At 42.7% G+C, this 26,751-nt stretch overlaps 1 protein-coding gene across 2 annotated transcripts in view; it reads left to right on the top strand.

Annotated features, from left to right (window-relative positions):
• Positions 1 to 26,751, top strand: part of PGM1 (phosphoglucomutase 1) — a 62,322-nt gene that overhangs the window by 15,671 nt on the left and 19,900 nt on the right. The window contains exons 1-6 of one of the 2 annotated variants that reach the window (XM_045064663.1): positions 11,637 to 12,019; positions 17,943 to 18,105; positions 18,472 to 18,618; positions 20,469 to 20,594; positions 23,189 to 23,379; positions 24,658 to 24,812. In XM_045064663.1, coding sequence (XP_044920598.1) covers positions 11,720 to 12,019; positions 17,943 to 18,105; positions 18,472 to 18,618; positions 20,469 to 20,594; positions 23,189 to 23,379; positions 24,658 to 24,812 — 1,082 coding nt within the window. In that variant the 5' untranslated portion in view covers positions 11,637 to 11,719. Of the gene's footprint in view, positions 1 to 11,636; positions 12,020 to 17,942; positions 18,106 to 18,471; positions 18,619 to 20,468; positions 20,595 to 23,188; positions 23,380 to 24,657; positions 24,813 to 26,751 lie in introns of those variants that run through there. The other variant, XM_045064664.1, reaches the window with a different exon arrangement.

The raw sequence follows: 26,751 nt of genomic DNA on the forward strand, positions 1-26,751 counted from the left end.
AGTCTCAGGACAGGAGATCAACTGGGCAACTGCCTGGAAAAGCTCACCTTTGTGATCAGAAACCCTAGCCGCAGAGGTCATAGACCGCTCTTACTTCAACAGTGCAACCTTAAAATATTTAGCGAGTGTCCCCCTTCATTCCAGGTACCAAGGTTACAAAATGTGCTTTCCCCTCTTCGCCGAGCGAGGGCAGAGGCTTGTTTGTATATACCAAGCCATGGTGCGTCCTGTGTTATTTAGTGGTAAGAACCAAGCACCCTGAGGCAAAGAATAGGGGTACCTGTGGGGAGAGGTCTAGCCAAGGACCTCTGGCTCAGACCAGCCACCCTGCTGCGGGGGGATCTGCTGTCCCTGGAGCTGGGCTTGCCTTTAAAAAAAAATTATATTTATTTATATTAAAAATTTTCTAATATTAGTTTCACAGAGCTGCTACAACCAAATACAACAAACGGTGTGGCTTAAAATGACAGAAATTTATTTTCTCACAGTCCTAGAGGCTTACAGAGGGGCCATGTTCCCTCTGAAGGTTCCAAGGAATCCTCCCCTGCCTCTTCCAGCTGTGGGGGTGGCCATAGTCACCCGTGAGCAGGGCTCCCGTCTCTGCTTCTGACCTCACTTGCTTTTCTTCCCCCTGTGCCTCTGTCCCTGGATCTCTACACCCTGAAGACACCAGTCATTGGATTTAGGACCTACTCTAATCTAGTATAACCTCCTCTTAATTTGATCACATCTGCAGAGACTCTTTTTTTCAAATAAGTTCAACATAACTTTTTGGGGGGAGGGGAGGCATTTTCAACCCACAACCTGTGCTCTGTTCGCCAAGTGCAGGGGGTTGTGCAGACCACCAAAGCTCTTTTACTTTGCACGTGGGCCGTATCCCTTTGACAGGCACCTGGTACCCATTTCCTCTTCATTTTCTTTAAATTCAAATATGCTTGGTCACCCAAAGGAGCCAGACAGCTTAAGTGGAGCTTTGGCATTAAAACTGGTGTTGAAACCTGCCTTTCCAATTGATTAGTTGCAAGTCGTGGAGCAAGTCATTTACTTCTCTCAGCCTCAGTGTCCTCTTCTGTAAAATGGGAACGGTGAGATTACCTGCCTCTCTAGGCTGTTTTTAAGCCTGCATGAGGGGCGCCTGGGTGGCTCAGTCAGTTAAGCATCTGCCTTCAGCTCAGGTCATGATCCCAGGGTCCTAGGACTGAGACCCGCATGGGGCTCCCTGTGCAGCACGGCAGCCTGCCTTGCCCTCTCCCACTCCCCCTCACTCACTCTCTTCTCTCTCTTCTCTCTGTCAAGTAAATAATAAAATCTTTAAAAAAAAAAAAAACCTGCATGAGAACCTGTGTGTACTGCTCTGCACTGGGCTGTATGCTCTTTATACCATCTCATTTCATCTTTTCGACAACTCTGAAAACACTGGTATTTAGACTCCTGTTTCACAGTTGCGGAAAAAGAAGGTAAGTGATTTGCCCAAGATCCCTAAGATATTAAAAATTATCCAAAGTTGGGATCAAACCCAGATTTCCACTGTGCTTTATTCCTAGAGGTAGGCTTGAGGGAGAAAGAGAGCATGCACAAGTGGGGAGAGGTAGAGGGAGTGGGGGAGAGAGAATTTCAAGGAGACTCCCCAGTGATCCCATGACCCTGAGATCGTGACCTGAGCTGAAATCAAGAGTTGGGTACCTAACTGATTGAGCCACCCAGGTGCCCCAGGCTAGACAATTTTTTTTTTTTTTTTTTAGATTTTATTTATTTATTTGAGATAGAGAGCGAGAGAATATAACCAGGGGTGGGGGGAGAGGGAAAGGGAGAAGCAGGCTCTCCACTGATCAGGGAGCCAGCCGGATGTGGGGCTTGATCCCAGGAGTCTGGATCATGACCCAAAGTGAAGGCAGATGCTTAACCAGCTGAGCCACCCAGACGCCCCATAGATTGCTGTTTTTAAAAAAGCTATTGTTGATTATTTGCCATTTACATGGCTACATACTATGGTAAGAAGCAGCACAGCACGATGGCTGAGTGTGGGCTCTGGAACCAGATTGCCTGTGTTCAAACCCAGCTCCACAGTTTCCCAGCTAATTGGCCTTGGGCAGATGATAAATCAGTATATCAGTATCCCTAGGTGTCCTTGTCCTTAAGATGGTGCTGAGAATGATAGCATTGATTTTACAGTGCTGTTGTAGAGATCTAACGGGTTGATGCTTATAAAGCCCTTGGAACATTGCCCAACATACAGACCTACTGTGGTTATTTTCCACATGCAACAACCTTTAAAGCAGGTGTCATTGCCTCTATTTTACAAATAAGAAAACTGAGGCCAGGAAGGCCATACACAGCCAGAGGTGGCAAAGGCAGGATTCAGACCCAGGCCTATCTGACTCCAAAGCCCTCTGGTTAGAACAGGGGCCGCAGTTTCCTTTCCCCCACCTTTTCCCTGCCTGTTGTACATTCCATGACCCAGTCCTACCTAGGTAGCATTGGTTGTTTCCTGCCTGGTCTAACCTGCTCTAGAGATCAGAGGCTGGGTTAGAAGGATGTGATCAGTCCTTATCCACATGTCTTTCTGATTTTGGCAGTTTGGATAACATTTATTGACTGCCACTCTCTGGTTAGGCATTCTGATAAGCACTTTACATGCCTTTTCTCATATACTGTCAGAATTTTTATAGGAAGCTTTACTACCCTTATTTCGCAGAACTTAGGCTTACAAAGATTCCACAGAAAAAGACATCCACTGTTTGTGGCCACCTTCATTCACTTCCTTTATACCTGGACATCCTAGTTTGGTCAGGCCTTGCAGTTGAAAAAATCCTTAATAATGAGACAGAGAACGACCTCACCATATAAAAACCCAGAAATCGCTTTGTATTTTGATTATGTGATAGAGGGCCAACCACTGTCTGCAACAAAACTCTAGGGGGCATGATTCCCATTGTATTTGGGGTGAGTGGGGCCCCCTGGTCCCTGGGTTGTGTGATGCCGCTAGCACGCCCCCTTGTGAAGTCATGAGAATCTTGACTGTTTTTCCATTTCCTACCACAAGAGGGAAACATACAACCACAAGTGATTTGAACATCAAATTTTTAGATCCACTTTTTAGATTATTTAATTAATTCTCCCCCCCCCTTTTTTTTAACCCAAGGGGTTTTCATACATATTTCTGGTGATAGCCAGAATGTGGGCAAATATTCTGTTAGCACCGAATGAATATTCTTAAGGGAGTTAAATGAAAATTTTCTTGAAGATATTCCAAAAAGGAAACGGAAGATACCTATAAAAATTCTTTGTGAACCATGTAAGTTTCTGTTTTTATAGGTCAAAATGATCGAATATTGGTAATTCCTGATAAAACAGGAGCCCTTCTCACAAGTGCGGTATGTAGGAAAAAGCCTCCTAAGCCCCTTGCATCTTCAAAGATCTGGTTTTGGTTTTAGCCACATGAATTAAGAATGAATTTCTGGAGGTGAGGAATGCCTTCCTTACCTTCTCTCTCACCTCTAGGAGCTCATCTCTCTCTCTTGAGTTCCCAGATTAGCACTTCTTACTCCACTTTTTCTCTTTTAAATATGTTGACTTACCTCTCTCTCTCTTTAGACCAAAAGCTCCATGACAACTTGAGTCTGTCCTCTTCCCATGGTCCATAGCATTTGGTGAAATGAATGCAGCAAGTCAGTCTTTGTAGTAACTGCTGGCTGCATGGGTGGATAAACAGATGGACAGCAGACGGGACAGATGCTGAAGGACGTGCACGCTCTGATGCAACTATTTTATTTTTAATTTCAAAATATGCTCCAGGAGTCTTTTTGAGCCTGAGACTCTGCACAGCTCTAAGCCTTCCAGCCCTTGGAATTCTTCAGACCTTGTACCTTCTTTATAGTTTAATGCAATTTCTCTTTTTCTTTAAGGGACATTTCCTAACTCTGTTAAAACACATATACCCGTAGATAGGTATGAAACACAGCTGCATAGTTTCAGATTGATTCAGGGTAGTAATAAAAGCTAAGGCTTATGTAGGGCTCACAAGGCAACAGAACCTGCAATGCTGAGTTCTTTAAATTTATTAACTCATTGTGTCTTTATAAGATAAACCATGCTGTATGTACTATTTTCTTTCTTTAACTCTCCTTAAAGGATGCATTGTTTAAATTGACGTATAATTGACATGTAACATATTACTCTCAGGTGAACAGCATAATGATATGATATTTGTGTTATATATTTGTGCAAAATGATCACCATAAATCTCAATAGGTATTATTTTCAGTCTCCATTTTAAAGATGAGAGAGTGAGGGCCCCAAGAAGTTGGGTATTTTGCCCCGGGTCACCCAACTAGTAAGTGGTATTTACTTGTATACTAAGTGGCATTCTGTACCAGCTCTGGTTTTAGAACTTTTGTGTATCACCTCATTCAAACAGTGAGTGAGCTATAGGGGGTCTGTAATTCTCTCTGTTTTTACAGATGAGGCCATGGACGCACAAAGAGTTTGAATGACTTTTCTGAGGTCATACAGCTAGTGGCCGGCAGAGCTGGGTTACCAGCCTGTCAGTAGGGCCTCACAGCCCATTCCCTGAAACATTACAGCAAATTGTCTGCATCTGATTATTTCAACTTCAAACTGTAAATATGGTACAAAGTTTCCTTGAATGTTCCATTGTTTTCTTACCTCAGACTTAAAAGCATAAGTCCAAATAGGTTGCTCAACTATACATTAGAAATTGGAAATATAAGATTAATCTGTTAGATAAACTAATATCCCAGATTCTCCTAACATACTTAAAATATCAAATATGCTTAGATTTTCTCCCAAACTTACTGCAAAAATATTAATGCTACAACTCTGATTTATTTTGTTATCTGTACACTATATGAATATGATTTACTTCATATCCATACTTAATTCTAAATCTTCCTATGTTTAAAAATGCCCTCTTCAAGGGGCACCTGGGTAGTGTATTGTGTTGAGCTTCCAAATCTTGGTTTCAACTCAGGTCATGATCTCATGATTGTGAGATCGAGCCCTGTGTCGGGCTCCACGCTCCACTTGGAGTCTGCTTAAGACTCTGCCTCTCTCCTGCCCCTCCGCCCCCACTACCCCCACCCATGCATGTGTATGCTTTCTTTCTCACTTGCGTGCTTTCTCAAATAAATAAATAAATCCTTTAAAAAAAAAATGCTCTCTTCAAAAACGAGTCTCTCACCCCAACAGTGATCTTTCCCATTGAATTGGGGTGACAGTGTTGGCTAGCCGAAGTGCATGTTGACCAGAGATCTGAACAGGAAACCACCCAGTCCAGAACACAAGGTCAATAGGGCATCTCATGCAGCGTGCGTTCACAGACCACATTCCCTAATTCTCATGTCTGCTGAGTCTGCAGTCCCCGCCCTCTTGAGAAGATTCATGTAACCTATTTCATGCTTGATTCCATTCTGAACTGTTTTCCAGTTCTTTCCCTACACTGGGCCTGCAAACCTTAGATGTCTAAATGAGCCACAGGGGTCTCCTGAGTAGCATTCAGGTGTTCTCACATATTGTGTGGGTGTTGGTCACCATTTATGGATATTCTTGTGACACGACTGTCCCTGCCCCACAGCTCCTGAATTTACCGATCTTCCCAGTTCAGAGACTAAATCGAATCTATACTTTTTTGAGTCCTAATTCTAGATTCCTGGGAGGGAAAATATGAGTGATCTAGCTTGGGACAGACATCCACCTCTGGCAATCCTGGCTTGGCACCAAGGCCCTGTAGTAGAACATGGTTCTAGGAGTCTACTCTTATGGGGTGGCTAGAGCAAAGTTCTCTGAGAAGAGAGGGGATGGGTGGAAGGCACTGTGTGGAGAAGGGGTCTGAGGAAAGAGGGTGGTGTCTTCGTGTTGGAGGAAAAAAATCCCAGCAGGGCTCAAAGTAGCCCCAGGACTTAAAGTAGACGTCTTGTGCAGGAGGCCGGCAGACGAGCAGCTTTGGTCAAGACCCCACTGACAGGATCCTCAGAGCCACTGCAGCCGAGGAAGGAATCCTTTTTTGAAGCCCTGTTCATCTTTTTTCAGTCTCTCCTTCTCAAAGGTTTTTGATGCATCACTGGCATCCAGTTAACTTTGCAAAAACCTATCAGTTTAGATTCCTTTTGCTTAAAAGCTTCTTTAGCTTCCGGTGCCTACGAAATTAACTGTCGTGTGTTTTAGGAGACAGTAGTTTTGCCCCAGCTTTTTCTCTGGTCTCACCCCATTCCTGTAATGTCTCAGGAGTTGTAGGTCTGTGCATGCACCTCTGGGATGGGGTTGAGGCCACCACATGGTGGTGGCTCCTTCGACGTGAATTTCTTCTTCTTTTTTTTTTTTTTTTAATTTATGTATTTATTTGATAGAGAGAGACACAGCGAGAAAGGGAACAGAAGCAGGGGGAGTGGGAGAGGGAGAAGCAGGCTTCCTGCAGAACAGCGAGCCCAATGCCGGCTGGATCCCAGGACCCTGAGATCATGACCTGAGCCAAAGGCAGATGCTTAACGCCTGAGCCACCCAGGCATCCCTGACGTGAACTTCTTAAGAACAAAGGTCCATGTACCTTTTTCTCTCCTCTTCCATCTCCTGAAAATGAAAAAAGAAGTTCACATCTTTAAATTTTTTTCTAGTTCACAAAGCCTTTCAGAGATACTTGGCGAGGTCGTCCTCATAGAAACCTTGTGAGGCAGGTATGATCCCATTGTAGACATGAGGAGACTGAGGATTGCAGGAGGGGGCTACCATTTACTGATCTTCTGCTAGATGCCAGACACAGCACTACATGTTTTCCACACAGGTTACCTGATTCAATTCCCAGGACAACCTTGAGAGCTTTCCCCATTTTATAGACTCGGTGTAATTAAGGAACTTGCTCAAGATGAAATTTCTCATGCAGTTCAAAGTCAAAGCTTTGAGCTCTGGTTGTGTCTGGTTCCTAAACATATGGTCTTTCCATTATCCTGTGATGCCTAGCCTGGGGCTGACATTCATGACATCGTTACCTACTGTTGGTGGGAGAAATGAATAAGTGTCTTCCGGTCACTTGGGTCACACACCCCAACCACTCAGGCAGGCACCCTCAGCTGTCACAAGTGCTGGGTGTCAGACTGGGGGTCTGATAATCCCCATTGCTTTTAGCCCAATTACTAGCTTTCTTCCTAGTGCTTCCATCTGGAGACAGGGTTAGCCATCCCACCCCCATGTCCACTACCATGGCATTAGCTAAAGAACATGGTTGTCAGCCGTCCAGTATTTACCGATGGAAAGAAAGATAAATGATTAAAGAGTGGGCAAGTCTACAGTTTCTGTTGTGTTCTATTTACTGGGAAGGTATCCGCAGATCAGAACGGGAGCTGGAGTCTTTGTGAGGCCGGGAATGAAGGGGTTCATAACTCTGCCATCATGAAATTGATTGGACCCAAGACCAGTATGAAAGTTCCTTGTCTGAAGGGAGTAATCCTTAAATCCCCCATATGGTTTAAATGTAATTTGTGTCATTGTGAAGGAGTACTGGCAACGCAGGCGAATTCATTAGGCCAAATTGGGTTCGCTATGCTCGACAGTAACGTTTCCGAAGATGAAGTTCAACCTTTGCTGGAGAGCTGAAACAAATGAGTTTCTTAATAGCTGTCCCACTTAGTCTACACATCGTAGGAAGCTTCATGTTCTTAATGCCCCTTCTTTTTTAACCACACTTCACAGTTCATCTAATATTGCTGCTTCTGGTAATATTTTTATATGGGGTTGAGTTCTACGGTGTCCATAAAATTATGACCCGGGCCAGTTTTTAGAATAGAAGCTTTTCTAGGGCAAGGGTTATATCTTTTTGCTTTAGATTTGCATCCTGACCAACACCATCCCAGACATGCGTAGTTGCTGACAATGTTACTGTCCATCCTGGGGTGTAGAACTCCTTCCTCTGGAGGTTTAGATTCAGCATGCACTTAAATTGCTGGGTATTCGTTGACATGTGTGAGAGCCATGAGAGGGAATTTTCCCCAGTCCATGCCTCGCTGGAGGGCTGGCTCACACACATGGAGGAAAAGAGGCCCTGTGTCCACCTAGATATTTCCATGCAAGAGGGACGCACACTGGGTTCACTTAGTGACCTGATTCCACAGGTTAGACATGTCTGATCTCTTAGTGCTCAGTCACGGCCCAGTCACCCAGAAGTTTCCTTTTGCATTAAATAATTTTTAAAATATAAAGATGATCTACAGGGAAGGTATATATAAAAAAAGTCTTGAAATTAAGAGGCAAATAATAATCAACCCCTAGTGGCATATCAGGTTATTGGAAGAGTACCAACATTACCAAGTTTGCAATATTTCTTTCTAAGCTTTGGAAAGCTATTATTTTTTTTTAAATAGGATAATCTTTTTTTTTAAAGGTTGTTTATTTATTTAAGAGAGAGGGAGAGCATGAGCACAAGCCGGTGGAGGGGCAGGGAGGGAAGGAGAAACAGACTCACTGTTGAGCAGCAAGCCCCATGCAGAATGCGATCTCTGCACTTTAGGATCATGACCTAAGCTGAAGGCAGATGCTTAACGGACTGAACCACCCAGGGGCCCAGAAAGTTTTTTTTTCAACTTTTAAGAATCAGAATAGTTATATTTGGAATACTTCCTGTATCAGTTAGTTTTCAGATAGTTAGAAACTGGTGCTGTGTCCCAGAGAAGATTTAATTCAGGAGAAGTGCTTCTTTTACAACACTTATGGTGTAAAAAATTTTTTTAAGAAACAAGTTATGGTTCCTATGAAAACACACTGGTAAGCTGAGGTGTTCTAGTGTGTGATGTGGCCACAGTCTTCAAGGGAAAAAAAGTATTTCCTGTCCTTTGAAGCAAGAACCGTTGGATCTCATGCTGTGAACAAAACCACTCTTATGATTGTATTTTTTGTATTGAACATCTACTTTGAATTTGCATAATTATGCCTTGATTCTTTGTGACTTCTCATTTTATGAAATTGATTTGCATTAATCAAACTGTAAATAAAATTAGTGCATGGGGGAAAAAAAATCAACAACATGTTAACTCTCTTGGTTCCAGCTTCAGGAACTGAGCTTCAGCAAGAGATGGCAGACCATCAGCAGAGAACATGCTGGACCGTGTGGGCAAAGACATTCCAGCTGGGGATGTTGGAGTACCCTTTTGACCAAGTGCCCTTAGGTCTAGCCTAGGATTTCAAGAACTTGGTTTTTTGTTTTGTTTTGTTTCAAGAACTTGTTAAAACCACCGAATATGTGGCCGGTTGCTCTGTTATTCCCAATGAAAAGATTATTGGGTTGATATTTCATAAATCTTGATTTTTTTTAAAAGATTTTATTTATTGGGGCGCCTGGGTGGCTCAGTGGTTTGGGCTGCTGCCTTCGGCTCGGGTCATGATCTCAGGGTCCTGGGATCGAGCCCCGCATCGGGCTCTCTGCTACGCAGGAAGCCTGCATCTCTCTCTCTCTGCCTGCCTCTCTGCCTACTTGTGATCTCTGTCTGTCAAATAAATAAATAAAATCTTTTAAAAAAAAAGATTTTATTTATTTATTTGACAGAGAGAGATCACAAGTAGGCAGAGAGGCAGGCAGAGAGAGAGAGAGAGAGAGGGAAGCAGGCTCCCTGCTGAACAGAGAGCCCGATGTGGGACTCGATCCCAGGACCCTGAGATCATGACCTGAGCCGAAGGCAGTGGCTTAACCCACTGAGCCACCCAGGCGCCCCAAATCTTGATCTATTATTAAATATGTCAAGACACATATGCTTGGCCTAATTTGCAAACTTATCTAGAACCAGAGAAAGCTTGGCACCAGACTTAAAAAAAAACGCCTTTATTGTCATTGCCAGCAGTAGGCATGTAAACTATGGTTAGCATAGCAAGCTGACTTCATAAATTAATTTCTAAAGAATTTTATCTTTAAGAAGTAAATAAAAGCCCCAAGTAAACTATAAAACCTGTCCTTTGGCCAGCTGCTTTTCGACTTAGTAGACGTGGTCTTGCGAATTGTTTTAATGTTATGTCTCAAGGTCTTCCCTGCACTTGGACCAGCACCGTTTGTCATTTGAAGGAGACCAGGCTTCTCTGCCAGCAGCTGCTTTCAGCTCTGGGGCCCGTCCCCTCAGCTGGTCCTGTAGAGAGGGCAGTCTGCTGCTCCCAGTCCTGTTTGCTTTCTGACCTTGCTTGACAAGTTAGTAGAAAAATACTCAGATTTTGTTTATCAAGTGATTATTCATGTTTCGCTTGAAAACCTGGACTCCAGTGCATGTTGGACTCTCCAAACAAGTGGGGTAACTAGCCCTGGTTTACCTTTTAAGCATCCTTGACAAGTTCACCAAAACCTTGACAATGGAGTTTCTTAGTTGTCAACTTCTGCTGAACTAGATAAGGAAACATGCATTTATATGGATCATTAATAAGGTCTTAGGGACCAAATGGGGGTTGGATATTAAATTTATTCAGATAGAATGTTTTAAAACATCTTAGGTTCTTCAAATGCAAAGGACTTAACCTGCTTCACTAAAAATGTTTTCTTAAAAGCCAAGTCTATGTAAAACTGAGAAAATGAAAGACACTTGGTTGGCTCAGTCAGTTAAGCATCTGATTTGGCTCAGGTCATAATCTCAGGGTGCTGAGATCAAGCCCAGTGTCGGGCTTCCTGCTCAGCGGGGAGTCTGCTTTTTCCTCTCCCTCTGCCTGCCGCTCCCCCTGCTTGTGCCCTCTATTTCTGTCAAATAAATAAATAAAATATTTTTTAAAAACCCGAGAAAATGAAAACAAAAAAACACAAAGTTTAATCTTATGTTCATATTATTTGTCCAGATAATAACTTGATCAAACCTCATGCACTTAGAAAAACATACTTTTTTCCCCCTCCCTGTTTCTCTTGCATTTTCAAGGATTTGGTGCATCTCCATTCCCACATTTCCCTAAGTTCAAGGGAATGATCAAGGTATTGATCATTCAGGGCATATTTGTAGGTATCTGCTCTTCTGGAGCTGAATACTGTCTTGTTAAATCCTTGGTGAGCAATGAATAAATTTGTTCTGTTCGGTGACTTTCTTCCTTCTAACTGGAATTGCATGTGGGAAGTAAAAAATTACTCAGGTATCAAAATGATGGTGATGTAAGGAAACCAGAGGTAACTGAGATCCCTCACTTCCATTTTAAGATTGACCTTTAACTTGCTAGGATGGCATGGGACAACTGTAGCAGCAGATGGCCTTCTCAGTGACGAGTGCCCAGAGAGGCTCTGCGTTAAGAGGTGTCAGGAGCAGCGGGAGCCACACCAGGGTGTCCTGTTCAAAAGTCCCTGCTTTTTGGGACTGCGTTTGCACCATCGTTGCCTGGGCTCTGCGAGTAGAGGCTGGCAGCCGTCCTCCGGTGTTTGTGACGGGAGGCTGCTACAGGCAGTATCCTTGGATTATCCAATGGGGGAGATGCGGCAAAAATAATTGAAGGGTATTTGGCATCGTTATGTGGGCAGAAATATCCTCACCAAAACAACTTGGAAAATGTGTTTTTTGTGTGGGTGTGGATGGGTGTGTGGCCCTTAACTTTTCACCATGGGTGACGACAGCAAGGACTTAACAGAGCTTCCTGATTGAGAGAGATCAACCTCTCCTTTAGTTACTCAGATGACACTGTTGCAGCTTCGGGTCGGACAGACTATTTTGAGGACCCTTGCCTGCTCCCTGAACACCCTCACTGAGCCAAGTGGTGAAAATGAAAGATGAGTAATTTTGGTGAATGGATTTCCGGGAAATACAGGACAATGGAAGAAGGTCCTCTCCCTCTGTTGACCTTTGCTACCGCACCCTACCATGATCAAAAACCAGGAACTAGTGGATTACGGAAGAAAACCTATTGTTTTGAGGAGAAGCCATGTTATCTGGAGAATTTCATCCAGAGTCTGTTCTTTTCCATAGACCTCAAAGATCGCCAGGGATCCTCACTGGTGATTGGTGGAGATGGGCGGTATTTTAATAAGTCGGCGATAGAAACAATAGTGCAGATGGCGGCCGCCAATGGGGTTGGTATACGGTAATTATTATTATGTTTCTGGCTCTCCACATATGCTTCTTTCTTCGTTTTGCAGAAATATACAAGAGTACAAGGATTTGTATGTTGTATACACTTGAGTTCTACTAGTATCCCTATAGCATTTCATTGTGACTGCAGAAAATGTGTATTGTGATATTACTCCTGAAATTACAGTAGTCATGTTGGGATCTAGGAATGTAAGTTCGGCTCCTTTTGTGTTGTACTCCATGCCTTTTGCTTGAAAAAGTACCTGCTGCTTTTTAAACATTAAAGCACACCCCCCAGCCTTAAGCTGTCTTATCTACATTCTAACCTAGTTCCAAGGGGTACCCTTGCCTATGTAAGACAGCTCTAATGAGTAGAGGAGAGAGGAGGATTTTGTTTTCTTTCAATGGCTTCCTTGTTGAAGTTCAGTCACTTGTCAAACAGGAAAACAAAAGCCAGGGCGTGCTGTTGTTTGTGGATCCTGGTAGTCATGCAGAAATGCCAGGAGGGGATTGGAAAATGTTAGGTATAAGCCTACCAAGAGGACCTGTTACAGGGGAGCCTGCTTATAATGACCTTGGACACAAAGAAGCCCTGTGTGCGGTGAATTTGTGCAACAGGGTAGAGTTCATAACTCCTGTAAGACTATAATATAAGGAGGCTCGGCTGAGAGCTCGGCATTGTGAAAAACTGCACTGGCCAAATTAACCAAATCAGAAGGAATCTTGGCGCCAGAAGGCATTGATCTTGATAATCTAACAATTCGCACAGTCCCAATGATTTGCAGGAAGGTAGGCAGCAGGACATTGCTATTTTTGCTCTGCAGATTCCTCTGTGGGACCAAAAATATATTTTCAGTGTTTTAGATTATGCTTAGCAATAATTTGGAGCACACGGTCACTCAGAACTCACAATTTTAAAAAATCTGTTGTATTTCCTTTCTGAGAGTGATTCTGGTCCTGAGAACATAAAAATTTAGCATGGCAACCAAATGTGTTGGGCTTTCACCGTCGGTCTCTTTTAAATAATATGCCAAGCAGGTGTGATTGCAAAACCCAAAATAAAAGCAAAAATAAAAACACACCACCAGATTACATTTAAAAATGTTTGTAGATCCTATTGTTTTTAATGCGAAGCTTCCTTCCTACCCAGTTTCAGAATCTGAATGCCTCTCATGTAAAAATTGCTGATAAAGCACTCAAATATGAAATTATTATGAAGCATACAGATTTTTAAGATAAAATGTGACATGTTGTAAATTTCACCTTTGAGGAGAGCTGCAAAGGGAAAGGTATTAAGATGCTTTTAATCTTTAGAGAAAGAACGAAAGGAACATTATTTCTCCGCATATATCTAGATCATTGAGTGGATGTGGTACACTGTCCCCTTTGCTGTGATATATTTGGCTTCATTTCATTTTTGTGTGGAGCTGAAGGATGTTGGAAGAGGTGGTAAGAATGTGTAATTCAGGCAGACCCTATAGACTTGCTCAGATTTACGATCTGAAGGTTTGCTAAATAATACATTTAAGTGATAATAATTGACTAAATATGGTAAGTGCCTATTTGTTAGAGCTGTGGCAGTCCAAGCAGTATTTTCAAATCTTCTCAAGGGCATTCTTGATTTAAAGTAGTGTTGCATTCAAAGCAGTCATGCAACCAAACTGAATTACGTAAAACATTTAGTGGACCTGTAAAGCACTTTAATCTGATAAAACCTATCACCTCCTAGATGATTTGATTCCTTCCTTTTCTAACATATCCTCAGTTCTGACTCCTATAACATCCCTTTGACTGTGGACAGAGCTCTAGGGAGGAAATGTAAAGGAAAGATGATTTATTGCCACAGGTTTGTTCCCTCCCCACCTCTATCAATACCCATTCCACCCTTAAGCCGATTCTTGGAAGCCTCTTCAGCCTACTGAACTAAATGAAGATCATTTCATTTTTTTCCCTCTTTATTACACTTTTATCTGGTGCATTTGTGGACTGTAGAATATAATTTGCCTTTGTTAGGAGTTTCCCTTTGTTTTTATTTGCATAGAGCTATCTGCATTTACAAGAAGTTTTTTTTACATGATGCTTCTGTGAGCTAAGAAGTACAGGAAATTTTAATGTACAAAATAAGACATTAGTGGGCCCCTGTTTATAATACTGATATCTCATTTGGTCTCCAGAGCTTTGAATGTAGAGATATATTTAGAAATAAGAATATGTGTGTATGACTAGCAGGACAAAGAGCATGGAACTTGTTTCGTTGTGAAACACAAGAAAACATGAGGCCCTGTCTTTTTGTTTTTAATTTTTTTATTAGCATATAATGAGTGTATTATTTGCCCCAGGGGTATAGGTCTGTGAATCACCAGGTTTACATACTTCACAGCACTCACCATAGCTCGTACCTTCCCAGTGCCCATAACCCAGCCACCCTATCCCTATCCCTCACCCCCCAGCAACCCTCAGTTTGTTTCCTGAGATTAAGAGTCTCTTATGGTTTGTCTCCCTACTGATCCTATCTTGTTTCATTTTTTTTCCTTCCTTATCCCTCACAGCTCCCCCCGCCTCTCAAATTCCTCATAATCAGAGAGATCATATGATAATTGTCTTTGATTGGCTTATTTCGTTCAGCATAATATCCTCTAGCTCTATCCACGTTGTTGCAAATGCCAAGATTTTGGTTTTTTTGATGGCTAGATAGTATTCCATTTGTGTATGTGTGTACACACACACACACACACACACACACCACATCTTCTTTACCCATTCATCTGTTGATGGACATCTAGGTTCTTTTCATAGTTTGAGGCCCTGTTTTTTAAAAGGAAAACTAAGTTTGCTCCCTGTCATGTTGGATGATAAAATGGCACGTAAACCGTGAGGTATCCTTCCTGGCAGTGTGTCATGTGGGAAGGAGTAGCGGGAGGGAGAAGGAAGGACAGGAAAGGCTGTTTGATGGGGAACTTTCAGTACCAGGTAGAGGGAATTATCTGAAAGTTGGTAGACACTGGGGGGCCAGGGAAGGATTTTTCTTTTTTAAAAATGCATTTTTTTGGTAGTAAAGTATATGTAACATAAAACTTAGTGTGTCAGCCATTTTTAAGTGCACACTTCAGTGTTATTATACTCACAATATTCTGCAACCATCACCATTATCCGTTTCCAGAACTTTTTTCTCATTCCATCTGAAACTCTCGACCCACTAAACGATAAGTTCCCATTGCTCCTCCCTTACCCCCCAGCAATCTCTGTTCTACTTTCTGCCTATGAATTTGCCTTCTTCTGTGTATGTCATTTAAATGGAATCATGCAATACTTGTCCTTATGTGTCTGGCTTATTTTACCTAGTGCAGTGTTTTCAAGGTTCATCCACATTGTAGCATGTATCAGAATTTCATTCCCTTTTATGGCTAAATAACATTCCACGGTGTGTATATGCCATATTTTGTTTATGCATTCATAAATGCATGGACCTCTGGCTATTGTGAATAATTCTGTTATGAACATGGGTGTACAAGTGATCTGTTTCAGTCCCTGCTTTCTTTTGTGTCTACAGCTCGAATTAGAATTTCTGGATCGTATAGTACAGGGAAGGTTTGCATAGAGGAGAGGCACAGAACTATGATTTAAAAAGATGAACTAGGTGGTCCTGAGTTGGAAGGATGAATCAGCCAGGGTAGAATAAAGGTGGTGCAGGTGGGAGAGAGAAAAGGGAGATTGAGTCAGGAACCGTTGTAGTTCTCCAGATGTTGTCAAGGGAAGGAGGGTAATAGAGTAATATCTCCTCAATATCAGGTTGAGGATTAATATTCCCGGGGGTGATTCATAGGATAGAGTCCTCTGGAAGGAGGGACTTTGATCCACTGTTATGTCTTATTGGGCTGAAGAGGAAGAAGGAACCATGGACTTTCCTTGCTTCTGTCTCTTGACTTTCTTATTCTTACCCTCAATGTAATCCCCTCACTCTTGGACCATTGCTGACTGGTTGACCATTGCAGATTTCACCCTAAAGAATGGCAGAATAAGGGATGACTTGGGTGGTGCAGCTTAATATTCATTCACCAGTCTCCCTCTCCAGACCAAATACATATAAGATCTGAGTGTAGGTCAGTATAACTGATGTGCAAGTATGTGCAAGTATAATTTCCAGATAGCTCCATCACTACTCTGGCTGGTTCAATTGCCATCTCTAATTAAGCCACTCCTATTGAAATTATGGAACTGCTCAACCATAGACTTTCACTCTTACAAGAACCCAGAAACTGCTAGAAGGGTGAGATGTTACTGTTTGCACTGTATTGAGTTAGCTATTAGTGGCCAGCTATGGTTACTAATTTGCCACGTAACCTTGCCCTGCCATCTATCCCAGTGCCTCCTATACCATCCTTGCATAAACACTTGATTATTGCTTTTGGATGAATGCAAGAACGGATGAATGGGCAGCATCATAACTTTGAACCTCAGCTTCTTCGTCTATACAGCAGTCCTAGGGAGCAGTTATGAGAATGAATCGAACATGTGATGGGTTTTAAAAAGCACTCTATGGCTCGGTGATAATCATTAATGTTGATTTCGCACCGCCTTCTGGTCCCTCTAGTTTACAGAGGAGCCTCGTTATACCGCCTACCCTGGTCATCACCACTTCCTGAGGGAGGCAAGGCAGAGCAAATGTATCGGTCTAACGAACATTGTTCTGAGATGGACAAGTGAGAGCCAAGAGGTGACTGAGATGAACCAGCTGCTTCCTGGGAGATGGTTGGCAGCCGAGGGGTTGATGACGAGGCAGGCAAGCTTTCGGTGACTTGCAGGGGGCAGAGGTAACAGTCCCAGAAAAGCTTGCCCAGAGAATCCAGGTATCATCAGACACGTCTTCTACCACAAGTCATTTCTTCAAGCATGTTTATCTTGGGTGGGGCAGAAAGAAATAACAAATGGACATGTTTAAAACATCCCTGTCCCTTTCTTCTCTCAGAAGGGAGAATGGAATGAGGGCACAAACTCCTCATTTTATAAAACTTTTGATGCAGTCATCAGGTCTTCTCCAAGTATGTTCAAGGAACTGGTGGGACTTCTTCCTTCTTTTCTAACTTGGGTCACAGTGAAACAAACATAAATTACGTTTTAGTGAAGGAAGATTTAGGAGCTGTGCTAATAGCATCTATGAGAGTTACTGGAAGGTAAGTTGAGAACACAGCAAAATACCACCTGGAGTCTTTTCCTGTCGGTGGTTCTGATTGGATTAACCAGTAATAAGCCCCAGCATCTTTTGCCTTAGGCCCAGCAGGTAACCCAGGTACATCCCGACATGGGTAGGTCTGTCCTGCTCGGAGGGGATCACCCGATCAGAATCCAGGCTTGACTGGAAAGATAAGTTTATGAGTCGCAGATTCTAAACTCTTCGTATAAAGTTTGCCCTTTTCACTTTAAAAATTTTTTTAATTTGCAAAAAGCCTTCTCTCTGGGTAGAATTCCTCTAATTAGCTAAACTTCCATCTTCTCCCATCAGTGTGGTTTGAAAGTATGATTGAACTGGATAAAAATGTGGGTTTTCTAACAACTTTTCAGTGGAAAATTATGAACCTGGTCTGGAAAGATTGTGTTTCAAATACTCTTGTGTTTTCTTGCCAGAGCCTGAGCGCTTCCCCAGGCCACACACTATTTTAAAACTACAAAGTCCCAAAAAACTATCTGAAGGGATGGCTTTGTGAAGGAATAGCTTTGTTCTGCCATGCAGATTCTACTTCAGTAATATTATTCAACATTCTACTTCATAATAAAATAATAATAACCCAAGCCGTAGGTATTGATTAAAGAACACCTTTTCTGCTTCAGCACTATTTCTTTGTCCATCTGCCTATAGCTTTGATATTTCTGGGCAGTAGCTCTGGATTTATCGATATTAAGATGCACGTTGTGGATTTCTTCTCTTAGATTGGTCGCTTGGTTATCGGGCAGAATGGAATCCTTTCCACCCCTGCCGTATCCTGCATCATTCGAAAGATCAAAGCCATTGGTGGGATCATTTTGACAGCCAGCCACAACCCAGGAGGGCCCAATGGAGATTTTGGAATCAAATTTAATATTTCCAATGGAGGTGAGTGTGCTGTCATTTTGAGGGTAGTCAGTTTCTGTTCATTAGCGTAAACTAATAACCGAGGCCTTGGAAGGCCAGGGTTCTGGTTCTGGAAGGCCAGGGTTCTGGTTCTGATCCTTCGCAAGGGAAGTCTTTGTTATCCTTTTGGTGACAGTGGAATGATTCTCATCCTGCTGTACCTGAATATGAGAGGATAGGCATGAATGACCATTAACATGATATTTTCTTTTAGGAAATTTTGGCACTTTGCTGCCTAAATGATGGAAGGTCACATGTGCTCATGAAGGGGAATGGATGAACTCTGTGTTCTTTGTATTTTCATGTCAGTCCCACGAAATGACCCACAGTTCGCTGTCTGATTTCCAGGTCCTGCTCCAGAAGCAATAACGGATAAAATCTTTCAAATCAGCAAGACAATTGAAGAATATGCAATTTGCCCTGACCTGAAAGTAGACCTTGGAGTTCTGGGAAAGCAGCAGTTTGACCTGGAAAACAAGTTCAAACCATTCACAGGCATGTTGACTCTCCTCCTCTCCTGCCCTCTTCAGTTCCAGCTTGAACAGTTTGCCTTTCAAGGTTTTAAGACAATGAGTCTTCAGTTTTGGAAAGATCGTGGTCACTAACCTTTGCATGCCTTAATTAGCAGGTCTGGAGTTGGGTCTGGGAATCCAGAGACCTGGACTCTCAGGGCCCTGCCAGAAATCAGCCCTGTGACTTTGGATAAATCATTTTCAATTTTCTAGGCCTTGGCTTCCATGCCTATAAAATGAATAGCCTTGACTAGAAGACCTGTAGGATTACATTCAAAGCTAACTTTTATTGAGCGTTCATTATATGCCAAGCTCATAACATACATTATCCCACTTTATTCTGACAGAGCCCTGTTAGGGCGGCACTATCTGTATTCAGTTTTTCCAGATGAGGAAACAAAGGTTGAGAGAGCTTACACGACAAGCCCAAGATCCCACAGTCAGTGAGTGGTGAACCAGCTGTGAATGATCCCAAAGTCTGGGTTTAGATTCTTTATTTTTCCTGCCCTGATATTTAGTAAAATCCAAGTCAGCCATTTTGGTGGCTAAATGAAACTCTCCACACAGGCAGCTGTGGTAGATTTTGTGGTTGAATGCCAAGGTATTAGTAGTAATTGATGGAGTCAGGGTTTATAACATTGTTCATATTAGCACAAAAAGAATGAGGTAGTTAGTAAGGCGACTTGGATTTTGGCTGTACTAATGTGCACACTTTCCTCTGGATTGCAATTTGATGGAATGCATTTTTATTGGAACCTACCCATCGAGAGGTCGTGGTTTCATCCTAACAAAGATAACCTGGCACCTTGGCACATCTTGAAGACATGCTTAGGGTTTAGAAAACAGTAGAGAATTTCTTAAACTCTTAGAGTTTCAAAAATGTTCAGAACCCCGCACATCCAACAAGAACAATACTAAGTTCTTATATTTGTTTTATTTCTTTAGTGGTACACGTGGGAAGTGGTTTACTAAAAATTTTTTTCCCTGCTTTTTACCATTAAATTCCATGGTAGTGGGCCTAGAAAAAGGAAAGGAAAGTGGGCATTGCATTTCCTGTTACTTATATCATCAAAATATGCTTCTTATGGTGATAGGCAAGGAGTGAGTGTGGCCACGTAGCCAAATTTACAGTCAGGCAAACCTGTGTCAAAAATCCCATGTGTGGGGCACCTGGGTGGCTCAGTGGGTTAAAGCCTCTGCCTTCTGCTCAGGTCATGATCCCGGGGTCCTGGGATCGAGCCGTGCATCGGGCTCTCTGCTCAGCAGGGAGCCTGCTTCCCTTCCTCTCTCTCTGCCTGCCTCTCTGCCTACTTGTGATCTCTGTCAAATAAATAAATAAAAATCTTGGGAAAAAAAAAAAATCCCACGTGTGCCCCATCCCAGCTATGTGGGCAAGTTACTTACCCTTTCAGGCTTGAAGCTTTCTTGTCTGCAGAATAGGACTAAGAACATTTCCTGTCAGGAATATTGTTAGTATTGAGTAAGAGATTGTGTAACAGCCTGGGCATACTGAAGGGGCTTGATAATTATCCTTTTAAAGTAGCTATTGTGGGTTTACAGCAATGTAATCATTTCAGAAGATAATATTTCTTTAAAAAAATTTTTTTTAAGGAGGTGGGAGGGGGAGAAAGAGAGAGAGAATCCTAAGCAGGCTCCATGCTCAGCTCAGCACAGAGCCTGACACGCGGCTCAATCTCACAACCCTAGAGATCATGACCTGAGCTGAAATCAGGAGTCAGATGCTTAAACTGACTGAGCCACCCAGGCGGCCTGAGGGTAATATTTCTTAATGTGTTTAGTTCCCCCATATTTTAACTTTGCTTGTTCTCACAGTGGAAATTGTGGATTCCGTGGAAGCTTATGCTACCATGCTGAGGAACATCTTTGATTTCAATGCACTGAAAGAACTGCTTTCTGGTCCAAACCGACTGAAGATCCGTATTGATGCCATGCATGGAGGTATGGAGCCATGTCTCTTCCCTTGCCTCCTCTCAGAGACAACAAGCTGCTCTCTATTTTGGGTACCATGATGCTTTAACAAGCCTTTTCTTGAGACTCTCTGCTTCACGGTTTTTATTTTTTTTTTTTTTTTTTTTTTTTTTTTTTTTTTAAAGATTTTATTTATTTATTTGACAGAGAGAAATCACAAGTAGACAGAGAGACAGGCAGAGAGAGAGAGAGAGGGAAGCAGGCTCCCTGCTGAGAGCCTGATGCGGGACTCGATCCCAGGACTCTGAGATCATGACCTGAGCCGAAAGCAGCGGCTTAACCCACTGAGCCACCCAGGCGCCCTGCTTCACGGTTTTTAAATAGTGAGTTTGCAACCGTATCAGAGTGTCATTCACATAGATAAAGATCTAATTGTATACAGCCAAAAAACAGTAGAGACATTCCTTGTGGCAAGGTAGTGCAAAGGTCAGAGTTTCCACATTAAGCAACTTTTTGTGGGTGCTTCCTCCCCCTCAGAAGATACCTCACATTTTTCCCAAACGCCCCCATCTATTCCAAGTCGGGGGGGGGCAGTCATTTGCTAGAAGAGGTGAACATGTTCTGAGTCCCATACCTCACTCAGCTGCCCCCACATGTGCCTTTTCTTAGAAGAGCAGAGCTTACAAGAGCAAGCTGAGGATTAAATTCAGGAACAACAGTTGGGTGTCTCTCCCTCTTCTTCCTCTGTGGGTGTGTGGCCTGGTCAGCAGAGACAGCAGCCATCATTGTAGACTAGAACCCGTGAGGCTTTGTCACATGGAGAAATGCGGGAATTCCTGAGCACAGAGGTTATTTATTTGTTTTGTAATAAATTTAGAATTTTTGAATCTTTGAGCAGGAAAGAGTCTCCCTGGTTTTAGAGTCTAGCTGTGTGCCTTGTTGGGAAGACTTTCTGTCTGGGATTGAACCTTTTTGATGTGCCATTAGGGCCTCCTGTTACACTGTGAAACCACAGTTAGAAAACCTTCTGGTGGGCTGATATCTTCCATCCCTGAACCTCACCTTTGAGTCCTAAGTTGCCTCTGGAGTCCCACAGAATGTGTCCACTTCCTTACTAAGATAATAGCCATTCTGTCATTTCAAACCATTCACCTGGTATGTATTGAGTACCTACTACATGTGTGATTGGGGGTAGGCAGGGACTTGGGGAGATGGGATGGGTCAAAAACTGCTAACCAAATGAGGGGTAGATAGAATTTCTAGTATTCTGTTTGGGGTATGGAAGAAGGCATAGCTTGACTAGTAGTATCAAGAGAGGTTTCCTGGAAGAAGTTGGCAACCCACTTAGTTTTTATGAAAGAAGGATCTAGGGTGGTCATTTCCAGCTGATGCAATGGCTGGAGCAAAGCCACAAAGGCTTAAGAGATGTTATGTTAGGGAAGTGAGGAGAATGGCTTAAGAATGGGCTTTATATGTTAATTAACGAGATTTTAAATAAAAACTAGAAATAAAAAAATAAAAAGAATGGGTTTGTGTTGGGGTGTGGGGTAGAGGAAGCTGGTCTTGAAGTACACTTTGTTCTCCAGGTCTTTCAGAGGTTCCTCTAATGCCTCAGTTTCTATATCCTTCACAGCCCTGGCTGCCTTGACCTTATTGTGTGGTGTGTCCACAGCCTCCTTAATGTGACCCTTAACTGAAGAAACATCTTCTGCCCTCTTCCAACCTCTGTGGCCTACATTGGTGTCTGTACCTTCCTTGATGAAAACACATTCTCAGCATTTTAGAGATGAATGTTCTTGGTAGTTGTACAAAATGTCACCATAAAAGTATGTGACTGGTTTTTCCTCTTGCTGGTAGTTCTTACTTTTTATTTGTTTCTATTTTTAACCAGTTTGTCTGATAACCGGATATAGTAGGAGGATTAGGGCTCTGAAGCCCAGCTCCCTCTCCCACTAGATACGTAAATTCGGGCAAATGGCTTCATCTCAGACCAGTTTTCTGATCTATAAAGTAGAGGTGATAATCATAATGCAAATATTTATAACATATGTGCCGGGTGCTGTCCTCAGGGCTTCCTATCTATTAACTCATTGAATCCTCACACCAGCCCTATTAGGTAGCCACCGTTATTCTCCTCATTTTGCAGATAGGGTAGCTAGAGGCTCGGAGAAGTGAAATAACTTTCAACTTTCCCACAGTTGTACAGCCCATGGTTAACCGAGCTGGGATTTGAACCCAGACACTGATTCCAGAGTCCAAGCTCTTAAGCACTAAGCTCTCCTATGTTGTGAGCTCTTTTTTGGGGGGGGGGGGAGGAGTGAGAAAATGGTTGTGAAGCCCCTGGCAAGGTGTTTAGTAGGTCCTTCATAGACACTAACTCCCCTGCCTTCCCCTGTTTTCCTTCATCAACTAGCCCCACCTTTTCTAGTCGAACCCCTCATTATTCCTTTTGGCACAACCTTCCATCCCAGTCAGACTTACCTCTCCGCTGGCCCCTGAACGTAGGCTTTATGTTCTCATTGCCCTTCCCGCCGTTCTCCTTAGAATGCCTCCACCCCCTCCCCTGATCCTGACATGCTTTAACAAATCATAGTTTCTGATTCTTCATTTCACATTTTACGTAGTTGTGGGACCATACGTGAAGAAGATCCTCTGCGAAGAACTGGGTGCCCCTGCCAACTCAGCGGTTAACTGTGTCCCTCTGGAGGACTTCGGAGGTCACCACCCTGACCCCAACCTCACCTACGCCGCTGACCTGGTGGAGACCATGAAAACAGGAGAGCACGACTTCGGGGCTGCCTTTGATGGAGATGGGGTGGGTACAAGGGCGTTTCCATGAACTCTGACACGGGCCAGGCCTGGTCCTACAAAGCGGGGAGAAGCCGGCTGATTCCATCAGGCCCTGTGGGCTTTGTGAGTGAGTGACTGTTGAGGAGTCCTCACTGCACATGGGGTCAGGGCTAAGTTATTAGAAGACCCTCATGTACAGGAATAAATCCTTGAAATGGGACCCACGTGTTTGGTTTTAGGTATTCCTGTTTCCTAAGAGTGGCAGGGTGATCAGAGCTCAGTTACGGTATAACGGCTGGTGCTTCATGAGCTGGTCAGGTTCTAGAAATCCATCCTAGGTTTATTTAATCCTTTAAAAGAATTTGGCCTTATACCCATTTGTCATTTGCATTAGCTGAATAATAAAACTATAATGAGAGAATTAACCTTTTATTCCTTCTCTACACTTAGTATCTTTAATAAACAGGCTGTTTTATTTACATTGGTGACTATATAACAGACAGGGAAGAAATGTATTTTCATTGGTACTACACGTTTTACTTAGACGAAAATATATTTTTATTGCTCTTCTTAAATTCAGCCAGAATCCATTATTTCCAAAAAAACATAAAATTTCCCATATCAAAATTTTGGACAATTAAAAGGTCCTCCAAGACATTATTTTGCAGTGCCCCTTTCTGAAGCAGAGCATGATGGGATTTTTTTTTCCTCCATACACTGTGTTACTCGAGTACTCCTTACACCAGGCACCGAGAAAGCAGTGAAGGTGGCAGTGTGTTTTGCTAGGCCCTGCATCAGATGGAGGGGCCGCGATTTAGGAGCCCTTTCTTGAAGAAATCTGCTTTATTCCTCGAAAGATGCCTGGTAGACCCACCAAACTATGTGAACAGTCATTGTTTCCTCTTCTTATGTCGATCTCTTCTCTCCTTTGGGAGAGAGGTGATTGATTCCAGAGTTTGGAAAAGGTCTGGGAAGTTCAAGTCAGCTGGCCTCTGGAGGAAGAGCAGAGATTCTGGTTCAGAAGGAGTTTGTGCTTGCACTTTAATTGAAAACAGTTTTTGTTTTTTTGGCATGGGGGTGCCTTTGGTGTAGCGGTATACTATGCAGAGCCATTAGAAACAAAGTCCAGTGCTTAGAACCCAGTATGAATAAAGATACCAGTTTTAAATTTGAGAATTTAAAATTCTGATACCTCCCCATGTAAGATAGTTTTTTGTTGGTGGTGGTGTTTGTTTTTTTTTTTTTTTTTTTTTTTTAACAGTTTGATTAAAAGCTCTTCCTTTGAATCCCCCTTCTCCCAAAGGATCGAAACATGATTCTGGGCAAGCATGGGTTCTTTGTGAACCCTTCGGACTCCGTGGCTGTCATTGCTGCCAACATCTTCAGCATTCCGTATTTCCAGCAAACCGGGGTCCGAGGCTTTGCCCGCAGCATGCCCACCAGTGGGGCCCTGGACCGGTAGGTCTTCATTCCCGTGGCCCTCACGGGGCTCTTCTCTGTGTCCAGAACACTCTTGCTCCCCCTGCAGCTTGGGCATCTGAGGCATAATGTGTGCTGTTTATTTAGTCAAACATTGTTTATTGAAGTAGAATTAATATATAGTGTTTTATTAGTGTCAGGCCTACACCATATTGATTTGGCAATTCTGTGTATTAGTGCTCACCGCAGTAAGCGGGGTCCCCACCGGTCCCCATACGATGTAATTGCAGTATTACTGACTGTGGTCCCTATGCTGTGCTCTGCATTTCTGGGACTTGTATCTCTTAATCCCCATCACCTGTTTCAACATTCCCCCACCCACCTCCCCTCTGGCAACCGCCAGTTTGTTCTATGTAAGAATCTGTTTGTTTGTTTGTTTTGTTTTTTCTATTCCACATATAAGTGTTTATGAGGGAAGGGGTGGGTTTTTTTCTGGATTAGCTGTCCCCTCTCTGTGTTTCCTCACGACCCTGTGCTTCCTCCATTCCAGCACTTACCACACTGTTTCCGTAGCTTGTTTGCTTACCTATCTGCCCTGCTACACTGTAAACTTCTACAGAGAAAAGACTGTCTTATTCACTAAAGTGTATGCCATGGTGTGCGTGGCACACAGTAGGACACACACACACACACACACACACACACACACACACACTTTTTTTAAAAAGAACAGTTGAATGTTACTGAAGAAATGAGTGGATGACAGCCCCACTGTACTGAAGCCATCACTCCGGAGAACCACCACCCCCCCTTTAGCAGGTGTGCACAGAGTTTGAATGAAAGAGCAGTTCAAAGGAGGGTCAGTATGTCAGAGAATTTCTGAAGAAGCATTCCACGTCCATCCCTCACTGGGTGCCCGTCTATACACAAATACAGTAAATGTTCATTTCTCCAAAATCCAAATAAACAAAAAGCTCAAATAGTTAAGGAAAATTATATTCAGTTTTTATGAGAAAGGACGTGGTATAATAAACATTTAGTATCTCAAATTTGCTTATTTATTTATTTGTTATATAACCCCTCATTTACAAAGGCTTTAAGGTGATTTGTGAGAACACATCTAAAACAATTAGAAAAGTACAAGTAATACATAGTAAATGAGGACCAAGGAGAATGCTAATTAGAACATGTTAGGTGCCCAGTAAATGTTTGGTGAATGAATGAATAAGGAATGAGTGAATGAATAAAAGGTCAAGGTCAGAGAAGAAAGCAGAATGGATATATCAAGGTTCTTCTAGGAATAACTGATATTTATTGAGCATGGCCTTGTGTTTTAAGTCATTTAATTCTCAAACCAACCTTAGGAGGTCAATGGTATCTATAACCTCACTTTAGAGGTGGGAAAACAAAAGGCCAAAGAAGTTAAGTAACTTGCCCAAGGTCACCCAGCTAGTAAATGGCTGAGTCAGAATTTGAACCCAGAACCTTTACTCCTCATTGGCCCAAGTGGGCCATGTAGTAGTTTCCTACTGTGGGGGAGAGGAGGGATATGTGTTAACACAACCAGTGCTAACTTCTCTTCTGCTAAGAAGAAATTGATAATATTCATAGAGTGGTTTATAGTCTTAATTGATCGGCACAGCAATCCTCATCCTAAAGAAGAGGACTCCGAATGTCAGAGAGGCTAGTCATCTTATTGAAGACCCCACAGCTAAGTCAAAGTGAGAATTAGAACCCTGTGCTTCTGGGTCCACACCCTGCAGCTGAAGTTGTGAGCTGGTTTTGGCCGAGCTGTTGTAATTAGACCTAGCAGGCCTGGAAATAACTTCCATGTCATCCAAGAGATGGTTTTTGGAAAAATTGGTAATGCACATATAGAATCACAATGGAAATAACTCATTACCCAGGTAAAAGTTTATTGTATTTTCAGCTTTCAAGCTTATAGATTTAATTTTCTTCAGATGTTAGAGTCTAAACG

This window comes from Mustela putorius, unplaced genomic scaffold (assembly GCF_011764305.1).
Source record: "Mustela putorius furo isolate JIRA1106 unplaced genomic scaffold, ASM1176430v1.1 tig00003853_pilon_pilon_pilon, whole genome shotgun sequence".
NCBI lineage: Eukaryota > Metazoa > Chordata > Mammalia > Carnivora > Mustelidae > Mustela > Mustela putorius.